The sequence below is a fragment of the Symsagittifera roscoffensis genome, chromosome 10 (assembly GCF_963678635.1).
Source record: "Symsagittifera roscoffensis chromosome 10, txSymRosc1.1, whole genome shotgun sequence".
NCBI lineage: Eukaryota > Metazoa > Xenacoelomorpha > Acoela > Convolutidae > Symsagittifera > Symsagittifera roscoffensis.
Window position 1 is genome coordinate 34,433,319 of NC_087071.1, and position 23,054 is coordinate 34,456,372.

At 34.9% G+C, this 23,054-nt stretch overlaps 1 protein-coding gene across 4 annotated transcripts in view; it reads left to right on the plus strand.

Annotated features, from left to right (window-relative positions):
• The first annotated feature begins 214 nt into the window (after positions 1-214).
• The window catches only part of LOC134855088 (transmembrane protein 184B-like), a 28,965-nt gene continuing 6,125 nt past the window's right edge, over positions 215-23,054 (plus strand). For 3 of the 4 annotated variants that reach the window (XM_063871468.1, XM_063871471.1, XM_063871469.1), the window contains exons 1-7: positions 215-422; positions 9,108-9,273; positions 10,477-10,567; positions 11,854-11,889; positions 15,250-15,325; positions 17,218-17,309; positions 18,149-18,318. In XM_063871468.1, coding sequence (XP_063727538.1) covers positions 252-422; positions 9,108-9,273; positions 10,477-10,567; positions 11,854-11,889; positions 15,250-15,325; positions 17,218-17,309; positions 18,149-18,318 — 802 coding nt within the window. In that variant the 5' untranslated portion in view covers positions 215-251. The remainder of the gene's footprint in view (positions 423-9,107; positions 9,274-10,476; positions 10,568-11,853; positions 11,890-15,249; positions 15,326-17,217; positions 17,310-18,148; positions 18,319-23,054) is intronic. The other variant, XM_063871470.1, reaches the window with a different exon arrangement.

A 23,054-nucleotide genomic window follows, 5' to 3' on the forward strand; every position in this document is an offset into this window, starting at 1 on the left:
CTAGTGTGGTAACTTTGGTGACTATGCTGATTTCTTACCTTCTGATTTACAAAAATCTGAGATACACTTGTAAATTTGAAAATAGTTTAAAAAAAACATTTGCCAGTTGAAAGTGTCAGCAAATTTTTATTGTAGTTATTGTCAAAACACCAACAGTTAAGAATACAAATCCTTAGACTTTTAATTGATGGTATCGATTGCAATTTATTTAATTTTCAGGTATTATGTAGAGCTCGTTTGCTATCCTAATTATGTCGACGGATAGCGTGGATCACAGTATCGAGCCCGGAAAAGCTGAAACACATAATGCTACAGAAGCATCTGTTCTCGGCTTTGATGGTTCAACTTTTCTACAGACTTGGACAGCAGAAGTCATCACTGGCGTTTTTGTGATACTGGCAGTTTGTGTGACTGCATGTCAGGTGAGTGAAATGAGATGAACTCCATTTAAAAAAATTTCAAAGGATTATCAAAAGGTGATTATATTTTTAGCACAATGAGTTTTTCCTGCAATGATTAATGAATGTTCACACTAGCGTCGTCCTAGTGTGTTATTACGAACCTTCTTTTTTTTCTAACCTAACTTGCAAATAAAGTGCTCGTATTTAGAATTTTCATTGTAGCGAATTTTCATATTTATACTTTTTTTGTTATTGTACTTTTTAAAGCTGCTCTTTGTCGTGTTTTCGCTTGTGTTTGCGAAGCTTCACCTCTGTGTAAGATACATACAACTCATGGTTGGCTTTTCTTCCGTAGTCAGTATTCTTACGTGCTAATACAAAAATTTACTTATTATAAAATATACGTATTATAAAAACGTGAAATCTATTGGCCCTTCCGTCAAGCGACCAGGGCAGGTCAAAAGTTAATCGGACAACAAAAATAAATCTATCTATCTATTATATATTTAAATGCGGGCTTCACTATCTCGCCATGTTCAATTTTTTCAACTTATTATTTTAGCATGTTCAACGATAGGATATTTTCACGGTTACGCTATATCGTTTATTGCAATGGCTAGGAATTTTTTTTTCGATTTTCCAGTTTGATTTCTGATTGTTTCACCAAGTTCGAAATTAGAAACCCAATAGTGGGATGCTGTCAGAGTTGCCACAGGGTTGCAAGTTTGGTCTCCAATTTTGAACGCGCTTTCAGAACATTCTTTTAGTTTACGAGATTCAACGATTTTTTGATTTCACAAAATTTTAAAGAAAACTTTCATTCAAAACTTTTGCATTTGCGATGAGCTTAGTGTGTTATTACGAACCTTCTTTTTTTTACCTAGCTCGCAAATGAAAGTGTTCAGTAAAAGTGTTCACTTATTTGGAAATTTCACCGTAGCATTGGAAATTGCATAGCATCTGTGCTCATTTTTATTGTGGCTAGTGTTTAGCGTATAGTTAGCTTCCGTGGCTGAGTGGTTAGTGTGTGAGACTCTAAATCTCTAGGTCGCAGGTTCGAATTTCTAAATTAACTGATTTTTTGCTAATTCGGGGCTTTTTTCTTTTTCATTATTGAACTTTATAGAGCTGCTTTTTGTCGTTTTCTCGCAAGTGTTTGCGAGGCGAAGCTTTGCCTCTGTGTAAAATAAAGGCAAACTCCACTGTGTCACATTCAATTTTGAAATCCCTAACCCTGAAGTTGGATGCTGTCAGGGTATTCTCAGGAGTTGCAAATTTTGCCTCCAAAAATGAATGCTCAAATCCTATTTGTTTCCGAGATAAGACCTTTTTGAATTTTCAAAATTCTTAACTCTATGCTATGAGATGCTGTCAGGGAACTCTAGGGAGGTAAAATTCTTGCCTCCAAGTTTGGCTGCTTAATCTTTTTACTTTACGAGATAAGACGTTTCCTTATTTTTTTCAATAAATTTCAAAGAATTAAGATAGAAAAATTGGACAAACGTTGAAATTTTCAACCTTATATTTGGGTTCTTTCTGGATTTTTTCAGGTGTTGTAAACCTTGCATCTAACTATGACCTTTAAATTTCTGAGATATGGCCTTTTTTAATGATTTTTAAAAAAATTTCAACGAACTTAGATATGAAAAACTTAACATTATCCCAACTATGAGGTGATATTTTTGGATATGGCGTTTTTGTATTTTTTGAAAACTTTCAAAAGTTTTAAATTTCAATTCAAATGTTGATTTTAGTGCTCAAATTAATTGTTCTAATTTGGCTTCTGTATGGTTTTTAAAGTTTTTTCATTAAATTTACCACTAAAAAAGAAAAACGAGTCTAATGTTTTAAAATTAATGACGCTGAATTCCATTTATAGTTTTGTTGATTTTGCAATTGAAACTGTTTCATTTTTTTTCAAATATGCAGTGTGCAGTTTAGGGTTTATGAGTTATAAATACGAAGATCCGAAACTCAGTAGTTTTGAACATTTAACCATTTCAGTTGAAGTTGAGTTTTTTTATCGTTCAAATTTAGAAATCAAAACTGTTGCTGGATTCCCCCGTTTATTGCCTTGGTTGTAATCATTGCAATTTTCACGTTCACTACTGTTTGAAGCAACAACAATAAATCTATCTGTCTATCTATTATATATTTAATTGCGGGCTTCACTAACTCGTCATGTTTAAGCTTCTTTAACCTATTATTCTGGCATGTTTAACGGAAGAGTTTTTTCACGTTTAAGCTATAACGTATTTTGCATTGCTTAAGATTTTTTTCAGTTTTCGAGCTTGAAATCAGTGTTTATTTCATTCTGTTTGAAATAAGCCTTCCAAAAATGTGTAATGTAGTGCTGCACACCTAGGTTACATATTCAGTAGTAGTTTTGAACCTTTTTTCACGCACGATGGAATTATTTTACTATCAGAGGGCCGCCAGGCTCGAGAATAGTGAATTAATTTCCCAATTTCTTGAAAAAATTATTGCCAAAATTCTTTAGTCAAAGAAAAGTGTTTGTGTTCATGCTTGTGTTTCAATTGTTTTTCACATTCTAAAATACTTTTCTCACTTAAAAACATATTTTCAAACTACCTCAACAGCGCATTTGCAATCGTGCATGAAAAACATTCTTTCACGCCGATTGAACGCACGCTGCAGATTAACTAGTTTTGTTAAAACATTTTTCATGTTCTGTTCTTTTCATGAACTGCGCATGATCGCATGCAAATTGACTAATTGTTAATTACCATATGAGGATAAATTAAAGGTCAAATAAATTAAATTTCAATGTTAAATTAGATGAATGCCAAAGTGTTAAATTATGTTTGCTTAATGTAAACAATAGAGGCGAGAAATTCAGTAAAACCTAGTGACCACTGAAATTAACAAACTCGGATTAACAAGGTAAACTGAATCACTAATATTACTTTTTTAACGACAAGCTCAGACTCTAGAGAAGATAGTCAACCTCACAAAGCGCATCCCTGACCGCACATTCACATGTTTCTCAATACATAATCCAAAACACAAAATGCTCCTTAACTACTTATCAAAAGTAGCCAGAGATTGTCTATTACATGGTGACTATGAGTGGGCGATGTTTCTTACTTTTCTCGACGAGCTGAAGATGACTGAAAAGTGAGTGTACTCAACGCCCAAAAAGCAAAACGACTTCGACTAACGCAGAGACACTAAAACAAGATCACTGCAGTAACTTGCTCAAAAAGCAGAAAAGAGGAGTTAAAGCTTAAAAACTGATCAGAGCCAATGAAAGAAGACAGCAGTATGAACAAGAGGAAGCTACAACTTGAAAACTGATGGATTACAGGCAGTGAACAAAGACAGCAGTGTGAACTAGAAGAAGCGTGGTTGACGGGTGCTGACAAATGCTACATTTGCTACACTTCGCCAGGATGTTCGTCTCTGAGCAAATGCAGCAAAATCAACGACAGCACCCGATGCTTATGCAAACCCCGCAGAATGCAATCTTCGACCAACAGCCTACAAAAAATATGACCCAGCGAGCGAATAACAAAAGCCTAAGGGATCTTTCGCCCAACTGCCCGCGCCGGTGGACAAATCATCTCAATAGAAACTGAAATTACAGTTGAATTCAGGATGACCGATATGACTTTGATGGAAACGTTTCTCGTACTTAACGCAGTGAACTCACTTATCCTTGGTAACTCTTTGTTTCAAGGAGCACGACATGCAAGGGTGCCCCAAGTATAATCTACTCAAATTACCGGACCTGGCGCTCTAAATCAACGAAGTTTACCCTTGTCCTCTCGAAGCGACAAGTAGTTGCCCCTCTCCCAGTAAAACAGTCGTAATTGAGTGCCTGTCACAAGATATCTCAGCAAACATGGAAAAAAATTTAGGGACAGTTGTCCCATCGAAAGAATTAGAAAAGTGTAAATTTCCGACAACTTCAACAATAAATGAGGTTAACAAAACATTCAACATGACAGAACATTACTTTACAGTGCCTTTCAAAACCGAAATTGGAAAGTTTTCGAATCGGACATTATCCAAATTGGAAGAAGTGATGCCCATTGAGCCGCTCGCGCTATCAAAGAATGAAGCCGCAAGATATTGAATTAAGAATTCATGAATTAATTGATCAAAAGTCAAGCGCGCAAACAGCTTCACAATCGAGACCATCGTCCGAGTTTGAATTTTTGGTTCCCAACGCCGGAAACGTGTCAGAATCCTGATTCCCTTACCATTAATCAACGGGAGATATATGGTCAAATCCTCCATTTTCGTTTTCAAAACTGAGAAAATTGATCCAACAAATCAAATTAAAGATCGATTGACCTTTCTAAACAAATTTTAGTGAGAGAATTTAGTGTTAACGGACGATCAAAGGTCGGAAGTGGAACATTTACTGGTCAAGTACTCGTACATATTTGTCAAATATGGACTTGACATCGGCTCCAACTCAAAATCAAAGATCGAGTTGATACCCGCGCTTGAACGCCCCCATACACAAGGACCACCCACGCCAATACATTTTGGAAAAATATTAATGGTTAAGCTTGCCCTAATGCATTAATTTTGACCAATGACAACCTTGTCGCATTCTAAATACAGTAGTCCGCTGTTTGCACATAGAAAAGCATCAGGTAGATTGTGAAAATTGATCGACTTCAGGCGAATAAACAATTCAATCAAAAGTTATTATTTAAACAGCAATTTTCCAAGTTCAAATATGACCGATGCATCAAACCATTTCGCCGTAAAAAGCTTATTTACAAAGTTAAACTATTCACAAGCATACAATGTGTGCAAATGGCAAATGACCTTTCAGTCCAGCTCCTGGCGTTCAATTTTGGGCCAAGAACGTGTGCATATAAATGCCTTGCTCTAGGGCTAAGTAAATCGGCCACGAGATTTTTTTTTCTTTCAAACGCCACTATCTTGATCCATGCTTAGAGGAAGATTTTTGTAGACAGTTCATGGACAATGTAGGAAGTGCTGTGAACAGCTTTCAAGAATTAATCATTACGCTCGAAAAGATATTCGAATGTGTTAGAAGGTCCTGTCTAACATTTTTGCCAATTAAATGTGAAATAGAACTCAGAGAGTGTCACTTGAGAAAGCCAAGAAAACGCCGTTATTAAATTAGATCAAAGTACCACAAACAGTGAAACAAGAAGAGAGACTGATAGGTTTTGTACAGTTCTTTAGAAACTACATGACGAGCCTGGGCGAGAAGTTGATACCGTTCTCCCGGTCTTAATTCATTTTTTCAGAATTTTATGATAATTTGATTCGCGCTCATAGATAATTTCTCTACGATTACAATTTTTGGTCAGCTTTAGTGAAAGATTTCTGTTCATCGGAAGTGTGATTTCATCTAGTTTAAGAAAAAAAGTGTACCTTCTATTTGTCCGGTAGCAAAAGGTTTTTGTCAAGAAAAATAAATTACTGATCTTTGCATGCTTTGTTTTTTTTAATGATATTCCGTCTCTTTTGGTGTTGCGAAGCTCTTCTTCGCCTCCGTGGCAAAAAAATAGTCTCTGACTTTGAATCTACTAAACAGCTTAGGCCTCTAGAGGCTAGCTTTACCCTCTGAAGCTTTTAAACCTCTATAGCAAAATCCGCCTTGTGTTAATGGACGAAGGTGAGCGTGGTTGCTTATTAACTTCCTGTAACGTATGGTTATGTACATTCTGAAAACCTGAAGTTTCCACTTGTTTTTCTTGAAATTTTTAATGAAAGATTTCCATGTAGCTCAAATAACAAGTGAAGTTTTTTATAAATGCTGTCGTAACCATATCTGTTATTCTGCTAAGTGGCCTTAAGTTGCGTCCAAAATGTATGAAAAAATTACAATAACTGCAGACGTCGAATCCGGATCAACAAGATTTGCTGGTTGTTGTGCCCAAAATGTTCTGGCCAGCAAAAAAATTTGAAGATTTTTTATGCGCAATAAAAATTCATTTGATGTTGACAGTAAAAGAACGACTATATATGCTTTGGAAACTAGTCGTCAATATAAAACCAGATATGATCTCAGGGACTTTCAAAGAATCTGAAAAGTTTAAGCGTTTAATGAAATATTTACCCAATTTATGCCCTAACGTTCCACTATGACTTCACGTAACCGACTAGGTAATCAGCAGCACGTTTTAACCTGCCTGTTTGCTCCATCGAGTGCCTATTATGAACTCATAGATAGGCGCGGCTCTATTATCTTTATATGGTTTTTTTATGCTTTACTCGGTAAATGTATAGAAGTGCTAGTGCACTTAAACCTTCTTGACCCATTGTGCTTCTCATATGTTTTTAGAAGACGTAATACAGAGAAAGATCTCTCTGCTTTGCAAGTAGAAACTGGCAAGGTGGCAAATTTCTGAAGAAGCTCAAATATATTTGGATGAAAACTTAGGATGAAACACGCGTTAAAATTGGTATTTCAACTTGGAGTATCACTCATAAATGGACGCGCTCGAGCGCCCCCTAAGCAGCGCTCCACCTATTGCATCACAGCTGTCCGACATGAGCTTTTCACCTTTGGTCGTTTTGAGACGTCAAAAGGCATACCACCCGAGGTTTTTTTTCAGGGAGAGATCAAATTGGCAAATATTTCAAGGAAGAAATTTTTTCTTGCGGTAAATGTCGTACATGGAAAGGATATGGTTAAGCTACAGAAATGCGTGTGTGAAAGCTACATGTAAAAGTCTAGCTTGAATTATCAAAGGCGCCTCGGTCTGATTGATTACTAGTAACATACTGAAGCGGGCCATATTTATTAATTTACCTTTTCCATAATAAATAAAGATGGCCGTGGTTGGAAACTTTTAGGTACTTAATGGAGCAGTCGAGTTCTCTTAATTTGTATTTCATGCGTGGGGGTTATATTTTCAATGTTCTAAAAATAATTTGTATAATTTGTGTTTCAAAGTTCGGGGGTATATTTTTAATGTTCTAAATATCGGCAATATCGGTGGCCATGATCCATTCAGTAAAATATTCGTTTTTAGAATATTTTGTTTGTTTATTTTTTTATGTGCTGAAAAAATGTTGAAAAATCTGGAAATACGTGAAAGCAATAGGTTTCGATGTCAAGCGCAGCAGTTTTTTTGTTTTAAATACGCTGGCCGAAAACATTAATGCTGTTCTATATTGTCAATAAAAAAACAATATAGAATATATAGAAAACATTAATTATAGAAACATTTCCTTCTACTCGATGGTTTTTATCGTGTAAAAAAGTTATTACAGTGGTACTACATAATCATCTGCTTTAAAACTTTTGGCTCAGAGACGTCTGAAAACAGACATATTGTCTAATCGCAATCCACCAGACTGGTCTCGTAGATGAATGATTATTTATAAAATTATGTTAGATGAATTTAAACTTTTATGGAAATAAATCATTATATTAAGGATCAACCGTACAAGTTTCCGCCAAATCGATTTAGAGGGGAGAAAATATGGATTTTTCGCAGGGGGCGGATCTAGGATTTTCTCGAGGGGGGGGGGGGGCGGATTTTCAAAAAATTTTGACGACCTTTTTCTAAGGTCGATCAGATTGATTTTCCGAGCTCTCCCAAAGCAGTAAAACGATCCTGTCCTGTTTTGGCCAAATTTTCTGCGCCGCAGGCAATTTTTTGAAAAAACAGGTCAAAAAAGCCGTTTTTGTGCACTTTTTGAAAAATTTTGACAAAAAAATCGCGTTTTTTTTGGCGTGCGCTCCCCCTCAAAATAAGTATATATTGGCGCCAAAGGCACCTTTAAAAAAATTTTAGGGTCGGTCGGCCAAAAATGGATGTCTTAGTCTTAAAAATTACCAAAGGGGGGACCCTTTGGGTTGGCAGGGGGTCGAATCCCTGAGGAAGGCAAGGCGTCCGCCCACCCCCCCCCCCCCCCCCCCCTAAATCCGCCCCTGATTTTTCATGAACTAATTGTGAGAATAGCCTAGATTTTTTCAAAATTAACCGCTCTACTGAACAAAGTTGAATTAAAACATTAAGCTAAGAATTAACTGTATACAAATACAATCCCGCATACAAAAATGTAAGAACCAAACTTATTTGCTCGATAGCATGAAATGCATATTTTATACAGATTCAATTTTCAGTTTTAATACCTGCTTGGGGAGAGCATTCTACGGTAGGTCACTTAGAGGGGGGGATTGTACGGTTGAACCTGTATTAATATTGCACAATTGAGCGCTTGGCAAGCAGGACGACAAATTATAAACACGACAAATGAGCATTTGTATTGATCGAGTTCAGTTGTTCGCAGAAACAATTCGACCCCCTCATCGACCAAAGGGTCCCACTTTGGTATTTTTTCATGGCATTCATTTTCGGCCGACCAATTCTAAAGTTGCCTTCAGCACCAATATATACTAATTTTGAAGGCAGCACGCGTCAAAAAACGCGATTTTTTTTAGTCAAAAATTTTCAACAAGTGCCCAAAAACGGCATTATTGACATGTTTTTTCAAAAATTTGCCTGCGGCGCAACTTTTTTTTGTCAAACTACAGTGTTGTAGTAACGCTCGGAAAATCAATTCGATCGACCTAAAAAGGTTGATAAAATGTTTTGAAATTCCGCCCTCCTCGAGTTAATCCTGGATCCGACCCTGCCGGACACAATTTATATTATATTTCTATGGTGTACGGCCAGTAAGCAGACAACCTTTTAATCAGACTGGCCTAGTATTTATTTTACTAAAGCGTTGTTTCAGATCTACCATCATTTGAAGAACTACACAGTTCCGAATGAGCAGAGGTGGATAGTAAGGATTCTGTGCATCGTGCCAATCTACACACTCTCTTCGTGGATCTCGATTCTCTGCTTCAATCGCAGCAATGTCTTCATCTACTTCAATGCAATCCGAGACTGCTACGAGGGTAAAAATCTAGAAAATCCCGCCCCCCTCCTTACCACCGTTTTCCTGATTTCGAACAATTTATGCATTTGGATTTGTGAGCTTAGATTGATCATATGAAAATTTTTACTGAGTTTAAATTCTCCTAGGAATTCTTCGTGTTTTGAAGTTAATTGCTTTTTAATAAGTAAGTATAATAAGTTTGCCTTTTCCAAATGGGAAGACTGAGTTCGGGTTACGTTAATATTCTCTGCCCTATGAGGATGTTAACTTGGTCCTTTAGTTCTATTTTAGACAGCTGAAAATTTCGTAGATAGAATCTCAAGTTTCGAATAATTGAAAATTTACGTTTCTTGATTTCGAGCAGTTTTGAACTTTCGGATGACCTTTTTGAATTGAGAGCTCTTTTCCTGCCACCCCCCCCCCCCCCCCCCCCTTTGATTTTTTCTGAAATTCAACATGTGAAAGTCTTAAAATTGTTTTTCCTGTTATAAACTGCATCAAAACGTGTCAGCGTGAACAAGTGAACAAATTTTGACAACATTTTTTACATGCAAAATGCCGTGTGAACGATTTTTGAGCAGCCTAATTTTGTAATTTTACCAGGGGGGTGGGAAACTGGAAAAGAGCCGAATTGAGTAGTTTGTGTGTCAAGTTGAATTCTGCGGGGAAAATGTGGAGTTTTATGAATCGGTCTTAAGTTCATTTGACAGTCCTTATTGTCTAACTCTTAAATTGGAATCAAAGTGTTAGACACATCGCTTTAAGTTAACTTATCTGGATCAGTTTGAGAATAATCTTTCTGATAACCAAAGAGATCAGCCGAGGCTGTATGTTTCGTCAAAAGTTCGGGGCTTTTTTTCTCCCCCACCTCACATGAGCATCAATTCTATGGCACAACGAGTGGTTTTAAAAGGTCAAGAATAAAAACCAAACGTGTTTTTCATGGCCTTTTTAGTCCGTGTGTCAATTTTTAAAATAATTGGAACTGAACAAAACTTTTACTTCAAAAATTTTGCATTTGGAGGGAAAAGGAAAAAGAGGCAATTTTGGCATTATCAGTAAATAATAAGGTTTTAATTCCATAAAAGGCTATTGCGTAGCTCTTGTAACTATTTGTTGTTTTAGCTCGATTTAAATCTATAACTGTTTTAGTTTGCGTTGTTTTGTCATCCTGTGGAAGGGTTGAGTGTTTTTAATGATGACCATATTTTGTATTTTGCAGCTTTCGTCATCTACAGTTTCCTGAGTCTATGCTACGAGTACTTGGGAGGGGAGTCAGCCATCATGGCCGAGATCAGAGGAAAGCCAATAGCGTGAGTCACTCTCAAATCACTCTTTGTTTTCTCACCCCAATGGATCGATTAGAAACTGTTCTATTTAGTCCTCAAGCGTTTGTCTAGATATCTCACTGGAAAAATTTATATGATTCAAGCTCGAATTAAATTTAAAGCAATTAGCAATTAATAGTTTTTTCATCGTTCTCATTGTGATATTTGATAAACTCTATGAGAATAGTATTGTGTAAAAAATGATAGGTGGTGTAAAAAAACTAGGAGGAGCTATTAGAGCATTTAATACATTGAGCTAAAATTGAAGAATCATTTTTAGTACTGCGTTAAATCCAGAATACCCGGTTGAGATGAAGAAGTCATTATTCAGACGAAAATGGGTCATTGCTTAAATTTGTTCAGACTGTTTGGTCCTCTCCAAATAATTTATTCAGTTTGCGGGGAGGGAAATTGCTCCTCAAAATTGCTAACAGGCTTTTTGGCATACAAATAAAGCACCGCAAGTAACATTTTGGACTCGAAGCGAACTAGTCAAGTTGTCTATTAACGGCTTGATACATGCTACGCGTTACGTCAATATTTGTTTTTTAAATGAATCAATTAATTAGAAAAAGGCAAATTTGTAAGAAGACAAATTCTTCTATTGAAGTTTTTGAAGCAATCTTGTTTTTCCTCCTAATGAATTAAATGATATTGACAGCCAAAGTGACTTTCTTTGCCCTCATTGAAATTGAAAGAAAGCTGCTTCCCATGCCTCGGTTCCATTCAAATGTCCCTTTCACATTTCCCCTTCAATTAAGTAATATGGTTATGTGATTATTCTGTTTTTTTTTTGGCATTAACGGATGAAGCATGGTTTTAATTGCATCCTTTTTGGGACCCCTTTGCATCCGCTGTTGAAAGCATTATTGTCGCTAAATTAATGAAGGATCTTTTTTGGTTGGGAAACGCTAAAAACATGTTTCTAAACAAATGCTTCACAGCATCATAGCAGCAAGTAATCTAAGACCCGGTTATAACTTCTTAATTGGTTTGAGATAGGTTAACGGAATCCGTTTCTAATCCATAGAGGAGGATAATGTGGACTGCTACATTGTTTATCGTAAAGATTTGGTAGCAAATTTGAAGAAAAAAAAGATTTCATCTGGACAGATTAAATATTAGCGTGGGGGGGGGGGGGGGGACTAGCTATTTCCCTCTTTTTTTATTAGTGAGTCGCGATTCGCTTTCCCCCAATCATTACGATGCATGACGCATGTATAAAATGCATTGATTGAATGTTCATTCTTCCTTTGTTTTGTGTTCTGCAGTGTTAAAACATGGTACCCCTGCTTGCGAAGCAATTAGTAAGTAAGAATCACACTTACCTTGATTTCTGCTATCCAGCCAATCAAAACACCTGTTTAGTATTCTAATTGAATTGGTGGTTTGTTTCTTTTCTAATACATTTGGGTTGAGGTCAAATCAAATACTGGTGCTTTGTAGGTGCTGTTTCTAATATTTCACAGAATATGGTTTCAGAGAAAAGTTTTTAAATGGTACTTTTTCAATGTCAACAAAGATATCCGGTTGCTGTGCAAGGAGTTTCTAATTGACAGTGATACGCTAAATGACTTTCAAAACTAGTTTTCTGTTTTAGTAAATCAAGTTTTCTTAGCCTAAAAGACTAAATTATATTTAAGTTTTCATATAGCGAACGTTAATCGATCGCTTGCTCGTTCGAATCGAACTAAATCTTTGTAAAAATTTTTAATGTTCGAAGCTCGACTGAAGGAGCTTTAATTTGATATATCACTCGAACCATTCAAATGATTATTTGTGGTATCTGATTTTGAGTGGATCTAGAAAATTAAAAAAAACTCAATACAAATTTCGTCCCCATTTTCAAGGGTCGGAACAGAAACAGGGTTTGTCTATTTTCAATCAAAAGATTTCGCCGAAGAAAATTTTGATAGAGTAGGTATGTTTTTACTGCTCTTGTTTCTTTCCTAATTAATATGGTGGTTGAGTCATATCATTAATGTACAATCACAGTAATCAATCAGAATGTTATTTCAAACATTTACTTTTCTCAATTAATACAAATGTTTAAACCTGATTAGGGTAAATTTATGCCTTCAGTATTTATGAACATCCTTATTTACTAACTACTAACTCAATTGATGTTTTGTTTTTGTTGTAAACTTTTAAAGAGAAATGAACGTAGTATAGACTCTGATATAGGTCTTGGTGATATTTTTGTTTGCTTTTTTCACTTATGTGCACTTTTGAGTTCAATTGAAATTTATCTGCCAAAAGTGACTTAAACATCACTCCAAATACGAACGTTGAAATGGCGCAAAAAGCGTGAACGAGTTCTAGTTTCGAAAGTGGAAGTTAATTTATAGATTTCCCAGCGCAATAAAAACTTGACCCTATTGATCCACTTTTTTTAAATTGGGTTAATTTTATCAAAAAAGCACCACGCATAAATTTTTCTTAAAATTTGAAGTAAGGGCATATATTTTTTGAAATTTGAAAATTTGAAGTTTTATCAAAAACAAGTCCGTTTTTTTCCTGTTTCCTTGCGTTCATTACTTTTTTCCAACTGTCAGTTGGCTGTGTTCTGATTTGATTTTATTTAATCAACTGTAGTGAGTACATATAACAGCGGTCATAAACATACTCACAGGGATCAAACTCGCGGACCATAAGGCTCCTCAAGGATTCGCCCTTTTAAGGAAGACTTTCACCAAAAATTGAGAAGAGTCAGGATTAATTTCGGTTTAATTCTTAATTGGTGTACTTTGCATGCTTGATAAAAATTATTGTAAGCGTAGATTATTTCCTTTCATGGCCTGAATGAAGTACTGCGTATCGTTTTTTAAATAGGAAACACGCTCTTTTAAAGTACATAAAAAAGTATTGAATCTAAATTTATCTTTTCAATTTATTTTTAATTTCCTTTCAGAAAATGTTGATAACCGTCATAATTGGTCTCTTTCGTCAATGCTTTCGGTGAAAATCAAATATTTATTGCAAATATTAACAATTCGAACTAGAACTTGGCTAAAGGATTTTTTTAAAATAAGATTCCATGCAGTTAGATATTTTTAGAAGTTCAAAGATGTTCACTTTGGAGGATTGTGGATTAAAAGTAAAAGCAAGACACTTTTATGTCAAAGCTAACTCAAGTCAATAAATACTGACTTTTCCCCTTCTAAAGATAATTAGAAAAGGGACGAAGGAAATGAACAGATTGTCTTTGGGAAAAGGGGAAACAAAATGTTTAAAGACCGAAATGTGTTCGTTACATAGATCGGTGCATAAGCAGATCTTTTAATTGAGTTTTTCAGTTTTAAATAGCTCATTGAATTGTTTAGCACCGAGCTTGAAAAGGTCGATAATCCAAAATTCAAGCTGCAGTTGCCCTGAATATGACTCCAAAAACGAGTTCTAATATTAATTTTATGTAATGATTACGGAAACATGACGTTAAATTATTAAAGCTAAATACTTGAAACTGATTTTATAAATGCCAATCTGCTTACCATTCTTCTAAATTTACAAGCCCATTGAAGTTTTCCAAACCTTGGTACCAACATGAACCCAATTTTTAATTTGCATTTTTATTGTACCCTACTGTAGTACCTAGATTTAAATTGTCAATCGTGGTATTGGCTTTTTGTTGCTAAGTTTTTGCGTAGGCGAAGGTTGAAGGAAAAGCGATTTGTGAATTAATAAATGTAGCGTTATTGCTTTTTCGGGTGACGCTGGTTTGGTTGGCATGTTTAGGGATGAAAAAAAAGTACAGATTGGAAAATTCTAATCAACTGAAGCGGAGACTATCTTCCCATTTTTCAATATCCTCTCTTGAAAATGAAGTAGTGCTGTTAATCGAAGGAAGGTTTGACCTAAAAATTATTCATCTGAATCCACAAAAGTTGAAGAAACGTATATTCAAATAGAAAAAAAAACCATTTCCTAATTTTTGTTAAATGATGAAAGTGAAACAAGAATTTAGCGCTTGTTTCTTGTGTTTACTTTGCTCAAATTTTTGTCGGTCTGTTTTTAAGGGATTTATGTAGAGTTTTTGAAGTATACATTAGCTCTTTTTGCTGCCTGAAACATTTGCATTTATGTTATTGTGCAATTGGTATCTGTGACGTACACACTGAAAGCGTGCAGGTATGTTAAACAAATGGGGAAAGGTAATTACGTGCTTGTTTATTGAGGAAAATTGCATGAAGGTAATGGGAGAAATATGAAGCTAGTTGAAAATTTTGGTGGGTGTTGACGAGCTACTTAGTTTATTATATTTATATATTTTTTCCCAAATGCTACAGGCATTATTTTTATCTATCTTCTACTAAAGGGTTTCTGCGACCTTTAAGTGAGGGAAATTCTACAATTTTGATAAATCATGCTTGAAATTTATCTTGGCAGTACATGTCTCGTTTGCGTGTATGACGACAAATTATTTCGGCGTGATTTGAAAACGTAAAAAAGTTCGATTTGAAAAAGGTTGTATTTATCAAAAGATTGATTCAAAACTTTAAATCTTGATAAGTTAAACTATACTAAGATAGCGACGGTATTTCGCAGTTAAAAATAATGTGAATTCTTGACGTGTTTTTTAAAGATCATAGTTTTAGAATTATCTTTGTCCGTTTGATAATTTCTGTTCTACGATCTATTTTATTTGTAGTTTTGGTGTATTGTTTCAGTGCAACCTGCAGGAACTGCACCTGCTGGCTCAATGGACTGCAATACACCATCAGTTTCCTCAGATTCTGCAAACAGGTCCTAATTTTCATTCAGTTTTTGGAAACAGTTTAACATCAGGAAGTTATGGTTAGCATGGGAGTTGGAGTATCTCGAAAAATCGAAATGATGTTATTAAAAAAGGCTCTTTAAACTTTTTGGAAAAACAGATCCAGCGGTATTGCTGGCGAGTTCGACCGATTCTCTTTGAGCAAAACATTTTAATTAGTACAAATGATGCCTCAAAAACTTAGAATTAATGAATTTTTTTATCTCTTTGGTTTGCAATCGATAGCCACGAGGCAGAAGTTCCAACTTCTTGATTTCAACGAGCAAATGAACAAAATATTTCTGCATGTTTTTGTCGTTTTCGCTGCAATTATTTAAATGATAATGTTGAAATGTTGATAGAATAATTTGAATTGAGCTAGCCCGATCCAAAATTGAGAAATGTTTTGAAGGCGTAAAATATCGAGCATATCACTACTAGTTTCAGTTGTATTCTCGCTGTCAAACATCTTCGCAAACAACAAAAATAATTTCAATTTTTTAACTCAAATTGGATTTTAGGAAGCTGATGAGCTGTACTTACGATTTGAGCCCCGGAAATACCGACAGACAAACATTTGAAAGAGTTAATTAGTCCGGTCTTATACAAAGTTAAAATGTCTTGGCCGTTCATACCAGAAGTTTTGACAAATTTGAAAAACAACATAACTGCTGATCAAAATCCTGTGCACAAACCGGAATAGTCCTATTCCCCAAATATTAGCTGGAACAGTTCACAGTTCTTTTGTTGGCTTATTAAGAGTAATGATTGTAGTGAAGACTCTTTTATAGGCCTTGGTGTGTTTTTTTTTCTTTCATCGACAACATGCTGGGCCTGGTACCTTTTTTCGCTGATTGTTTGGTACTTTTCACATCTAGTTTTTATAAGGTAGATGTATCTTAAGACTTGCGTACCTTGATATTATTGGTCCGATCAATAAACATGCTCGATTTGCATGTTCAGATTTTTCGATTTGCTCGCTCAAATTTTCATCACAAGCGCAGCGTAGTGTGATGGTACGATGCAACTTTTTTGTCAACTGAATTTGCAAATAAAAGTGCTACTTTTGATTATCGTTTTTTGCTGTTTCGTTTTTGATTAAGAGTAATGAACGTAGTGAAGACTCTTATATAGGTCTTCCTGATTTTTTTTTCAGGAAAAGTCTTAAAATATTGATGTACTTAGGTATAATGCACTTTTTGAGTTCAAATGAAATTCATCTGCTGAAAGTGACGTAAATAGCGCTCTCCAAATACGAACGTGCAAATGGCGCGAAAATTTGTGAACTATTTCTAGTTTTGAAAGCGGAATTTAATTTTTAGATTTCCAGCGGAATAAAAACTTTACCTGTTGATCCAGTTTTCTCAAGTTGAGTTAATGTTATCAAAAAAGCGCCAAAAATAAACTGTTCTAGAAATTCCAAGAGCTTAAAGGGCATCTATTTTTTTCTTTGAAATTCGAAAGTTGAGATTTTTTCAACAAAGTTAGTGTTGTTTTTTTTTTCTGTTTCTTTGCGTGCATTACTCTTTTCCAATTGTCAGTTGGCTATGTTTTTGATTATCAGCTCAAAATTATTAAGATTTTTGCCGTTTATTCCCAAAGAACCGTTTTGAAATTGTATATTGAAACTTTTTGGTGTTTGCGATGATGTTTCGACAGCAGGAACACCTCTCTGTGTCCAAATTCCAACCCTATATTTTAATTATTCAATGCGAAAAAAAATATTCATTTGCTCGTTGAAATAAAAAAAATTGCAACTTATCTGTCCCGTGACTAATTCCAAGTAAGTCTATTAATAATATTCAAAACTTTTTACTATGACCGTGAACAAAGAGTTTTACCGTGAACAAGACATTATTTCTTCTTTGCGTGTGTGTTGCAGGCCACCCTGCAGTTCTGTGTTGTGAAGCCAGTGATGGCAGTGGTCACTCTCATTCTGCAGTTCTTCGGACTCTACCAGGACGGAAACTGGAGGTAAATAGAAACACAACACTCTTCAGCTTCATTTATCCATTTACTGCTATAATTTTGTTCATTTTTACATGAGGGAAATGCTCTTGATGTAAACTAAAAAATACCTGATGGGTTTTTTTTGGTTTGCTCCTGTCTTTTTTCTGGGCTATTTATGTGAGCACTGTGATCGGTTTTCAATTTATTTGGAAGCTTGTATATATTTTTTTTGGCTTTATTTTGTCATCAATTAGTAATCCTAGAAATTATACCGAAGAACAAAATTAAGAAGCGCCATTATCATCTATATATGGAAGATTATAGCCAGAATAATAACAAGGATCGCAGATTACTGTGCAAGTAGCGCTAAATGTTCCGATCATAGTCCTTAGAAAAACAACAAATTTTTTTTTTCACATTGTGTAATTTTTTCTGCGTGGTGTGATAACAGGGTCTGACGGAAAAGTATAACCTAACGAATTTAGGCAAATTAGACGAAAATGTTAGTAGAAAAATGACTAGAAAAGAAAAAATAAATAAAATCATTTTTGCAGAATCAAAATCATTCATGTTCCCAAAATGGCGCTAAAAACTCCAAAAACTAATTTTACTTGCTTAAAACTAATTTTTCAGGGCTTAAAGTAAGCATAAATAAGCTGTTGTACACCTGCTCGGTAGCTCGCTCTAACTTTGCGCGGAAAAAAAGAGGGAAAACAAAACTAAAACAACCGAATACAAAGTTCCTCCACGTTTTTCAAATGGTCGGAACAAAAAAGCGAAGCTAAAAAGGAAAAAGATCTTTTCACTTTCATATGTAGATAACTGTAGCGTGTTTCGCTCTCATTGTTGTGTTTGTGTTTGAGCACGAAGAGTGGCTACCTGTACGTGACGATAGTGTACAACATCTCAGTGTCAGTGGCACTGTATGGCCTCTTCCTCTTCTACCAGGCCACAGCTGACATGCTCACCCCCTACAGACCAGTGCTGAAGTTCCTCTCAGTCAAGTCTGTCATCTTTCTCTCCTTCTGGCAAGGTCAGATCTCATTACGCTTGCGATTAACAAGAGGTATCAAACCGAAATGTAGACTATTTTCTGTTGAACTAACTGGTTTAGCAAAATCACATGATACCTTGATTTACAATGAATGCCAGTTTTTGGCTTTTCCGGCAGACTTCGCCAAGAGTAAATGACTACGCCTAGGACGGCAAATGTCCTAGGTCCGAATCCGGCCTGGGCCTTAATTTTTAAACTGAAAATATTCTGTTTCAAAAAAATTTGTCGACCTATGATTTTTTTTGATGGTTTTGTTGGCTTAGATGCCACATCACGAAGGCTTCTGGTACTTTTAGCAGTTTTATTTGTAGTTGCAAGTGTTTTTGATATACTCCTGTAATTTCTTCAGTTTGAAAATTTACTAACCCTGACGTGTGTATTTTCCTTTTTTTTCCGTGGGAAAGTTTTATTTGGCCTAAATGGTTTTGGCTTAAGGTTATTGGCTTATCTTGCTTCGGTTAACCCCGACCGGAAGCTCCCGCCCCAACCCCGCTGGAAGCACGCAAAAGGGGAACAATTCTGGGATTTCAGAAATACATAATTCAAAGTTTTTCATGGAAAAAGTTTTTGTTTTCGGCGCAACGGGAGTGTACGCTAGATTTGTTGGCTTCATTTTCATTCGACTGATTCTGAATACTTGTTTCACGCCGTAATTTGTTTAGCTATTTAATTTTTCCTCAAATTAAACATCACTCGTGACAAAGTTTTGCAATTTTTATTGATTTTCCTACTTTTTTTCGATTTAGTGGCTTTCGTTTTGTTTTTGTCTTGCAATGCTGTTTTTTAGTGTTTAACAAGTGGTGCGAAGCTCCACTTGGTCTCTATTTCTAATTATTATTATAACACTTGCGATAGCAAGTGTATTGCAACCGGGTACTGGACTTTCTTCCCGTAAATAACTTTATTCACAGGTCTCACTGGACTCATATCCTGGAAGCCTCTGTCAGCAGCAAATTTACTGCAATAGACATATTTTGTGCATGTTAGCCTTTTAAATTTCGGTCCTATTCAAATTTTGCTTTTTTTGGTTGTGATTTTTTCCCTGGTCGGTTTGTTAAAATTTCATGTTTTCTTTTTTTTCTTTTGGGTTAATAGGTTTTGGTTTATATTATATTAGCTTAGTGGCCTCATTTTGCGTTGTTTGACGAGCGAAAGAAGTTATTGTGTGCATGTAAGTTTGTTTTGAGGCAGCTGAAGGAGACTAAATAATTTTTTCGCTCAAGAATTTTTTTAAATCTTTTTTTTTAAATTTAATTTACCATCTACATTACAACAGTAATGAATACTATTATAAGGCATGGAGGGTGACCCAAAGAGAATTTCATCTCATCGAGTGGGACACCTCGAGAACTTAAAGAGCAGAGACATAAATTCTCCAGAGTGGGCATCAATTAAAGAGCAGTTTGTGTAAGAATTCATTATCAAAAATATAATTATGGAAAAAAGATTCCTGAAAACGGTTCAGTTCTGATTTATTTAATTCGAAAAAATCTTTTGGAAGTAAATTATTCTGAAAAACAAAATTATATGCTATTGCTAGCCTACGTTTAAGAGAGAATTTCATGGCGTTTGATTTTGATTTAAAAGCTATATTTGTAATTTGTTTTTTAGTCTTGCTGCGGGTGTGAGGAAGCCTTTCTAGGCTCGATAAACTCAAAAAACTATTCTTATCGGGGCATCTTAAAATTTCAAATAATTCTTTGAAGAGAGACTTCGGAAACATATTAAAGACTGAATAAATTTTGTTTTCACTCATATATTGGGTTATTGGTTCAAATTTGCGTTTGAAGAATATAGCCCGCGTGATGCGTTTTTGTAGTTTTAAAATTGAATCGAGATGAGTTTTATATGTATTGCCATAAATAAGAATACCATATTGAATTACGGATTGAGCATATGCTCTGTAGAACAACAGAAGACTTGCTTTCGGAAAAACTTCACGACATTTGTAAACTATTCCACAGAAAGTTGATAACTTTTTAACAATGCCACATATATGTTGCTTAAAACTCAGTTTATTGTCAATTTTTAATCCCAAATATTTAACAGGCAATTGGTAGTTCGATTGAAAATTATCTCCAAATACATTGATCATTTCAACATTTTTACCGAAACTCATAAAAACGCTCTTTACAGTTGATTGTCAGGCCATTACAATCAATCCATTTTTCAATATTTTTCATTTAGTTTTCAAATTTATTTGTCCTTATTGTACTTGAATAACATAAAGTTGTATCATCTGCATATAAAACTGGTTTAATTGTATTACAAACAATCGGAAGATCATTAATAAAGATTAGAAACAACAGAGGTCCTAAAACAGAACCCTGCGGAACGCCACATGTTAAATGTTCTATTCGAGATTCTTTTTGGTCAAAAGCAACATATTGTTTGCGATCAGTTAAATAACTCCGGATAAGTTTGTTCAGTTTACCCCTTATTCCATACTTATCTAACTTAAGAATAAGTAGCTCATGGTTTATTGTATCAAAAGCTTTTTGGAAATCGATGAAAAATGTTTCACCGTAACGGCGTTTATCAATAACTTCTCGAATGAACTCGGTAAATTCTAAGAAAGCATCAGCGCAACTTTTTTTTAGGTTGAAATCCGTATTGCTCTGGTGTGAGAATTCGATATTTTCTTAGAAACTTATACATTTTGCCAAAAATGATCTTTTCAAAAACCTTGCTTATCGAATTGAGTAAACTTATTGGTCTATAGCTTTCTGGTAGTTGACAATTACCATCTTTATAAAACGGAAGCACCTTTGCAATTTTTAATGCATTCGGGTACGTTCCTTGCTTTATACATTGATTAAATAACTTTGACAAAGGTTCGCTAATAACCGTCGACGAGAGTTTCAAAATTTGATTACTTATACCATCCGGACCTGAAGACCCCTTATTTTTAATAAGAATAATTGTATCAAAAACTTCTTTTGTTGTTATTTCCTGAAAAACCATCGAATTTTTTACAGATTTAACATGCCTTAAGGCAATTTTATGATTGACTTTTTTACCACTTAATTTATTACCAATTTGTGCGAAAAACTGATTGAAGACATCAGCTTCAACTTCTATTTTGGCAGATGTTTTGCTTTGTATGAAATCGTTATATGCCTGAAAAATACTTTTATTGTTTTTCGATTTTTCGATTTTTTGTTGGTAAAATTTTAGTTTCGAATTTCTTATTAGCGATGTGGTTAAATTTCGGGACAATTTATATTTCTCTAAATTTGTCGGAGTTGGATCAATTATCCATTTTTTGTAGAACATGTTTCTCGTTTGCATTTGCTTTTTAATATCCTGGGTAATCCAAGTTGGTTTTGCTTTATTATTCACCTGAGATAATGGGCAAAATTTATCTAAAATACGTGTTAAGCTGTTTACAATGTAAGTTATCTGCTCATCAGCGTTTAGTGAACTTTGCATTTTTTTGAGTTTTTCATGTAGTAAGAAAAGGAAATCCACCAGGTTTTTGTCATTTTTCAATGGATTTATGTTTCGGAAAACGCTCTGTGTTTTAATGTCATTTTTACTTTTAAATTCATCAATTTCAAGTAAAATTGAGTAATGGTCACTGATTACAGTTTTTAAAGTGTTTATTTTGTTCAAACAAGACTTGGTAAAAATATAGTCAATACAAGAATGACTTGAAGATGTAACACGTGTGGGTTCAAAGTTGCGTTGGAGAAACCCATATGAGTTCATTAATGTCAAAAAATTCTCACTAGTGATTGAAGCATCAAGTGAATCTATGTTAAAATCACCACATATTATTGTTTGGTTTTTCCAAGTAGCCACCGTATCCAGGAAAGATTCTAGCTTTTCAAAAAAGTCGTTTAGTGCAGAAGATGGTTTTCTATACAAAACAATAAAATTTTTCGAACGTTTTTCATTTTTAACAGATATAGCTAGAAACTCAAGATCTGATTCCAATTGCAATTTTGACACCTTTAAATCCGATCTAACGAAAAATGCACAACCACCTCCGCGAGTACCTTTTCTGTTAGTAGTTATTATAGGTTGGTAGCCTTCAACTGAATAAATTGATAAGGGATCATTGTCCGTTAGCCATGTCTCGCAAAGGGCTATTATTGGTGGCTTAACCTCAAAGTCGTCAATAAGAATTTTTAACTCATCATAATGACATCGCAAAGATCTAATATTCAAGAAAAAAAGAAAACTGCTATTTAATACGCCCACTTGTCTCCCCTCTAGGAGTTCTCGATAATATAATTTACTCATTTATCAACAAAAATAAGAAACAGAAAAAATTAGGCGCTGACTTGCAAGCCACGCTCAAACATTCTTGTATGCTTCATCAATCCCAACCCCATAGAGCATGCAAGAATGTATGAATAACTATGAACCTTCCTCGTAGGGATTTACAACATATTCTGAAAGAGTTTTTCTGTTTTTGCATAATTGCTCCAATAATTGTTCTCCTTCTTGCTCTGGGGAGTCACGTAATCGCTTCAGAATAGATTTAATATTCTCCGCCCGTTGAGTATTATTTGCTCTGATTGGTGTCGTATTTCTTTCATAATCAGATACACTATAATTTTCCGTAGATTTTCCAGTTTTCGACTGAAATTTGTCAGATTTCTTAGTCGCTAAGTGTTTCATATCATCAATCGCCTTTTTCGAACTAACGGGAAAAGATTTGTAAACTCCTCTGTCGTCCATTTTAAACATTTTAACCTGACAATTCT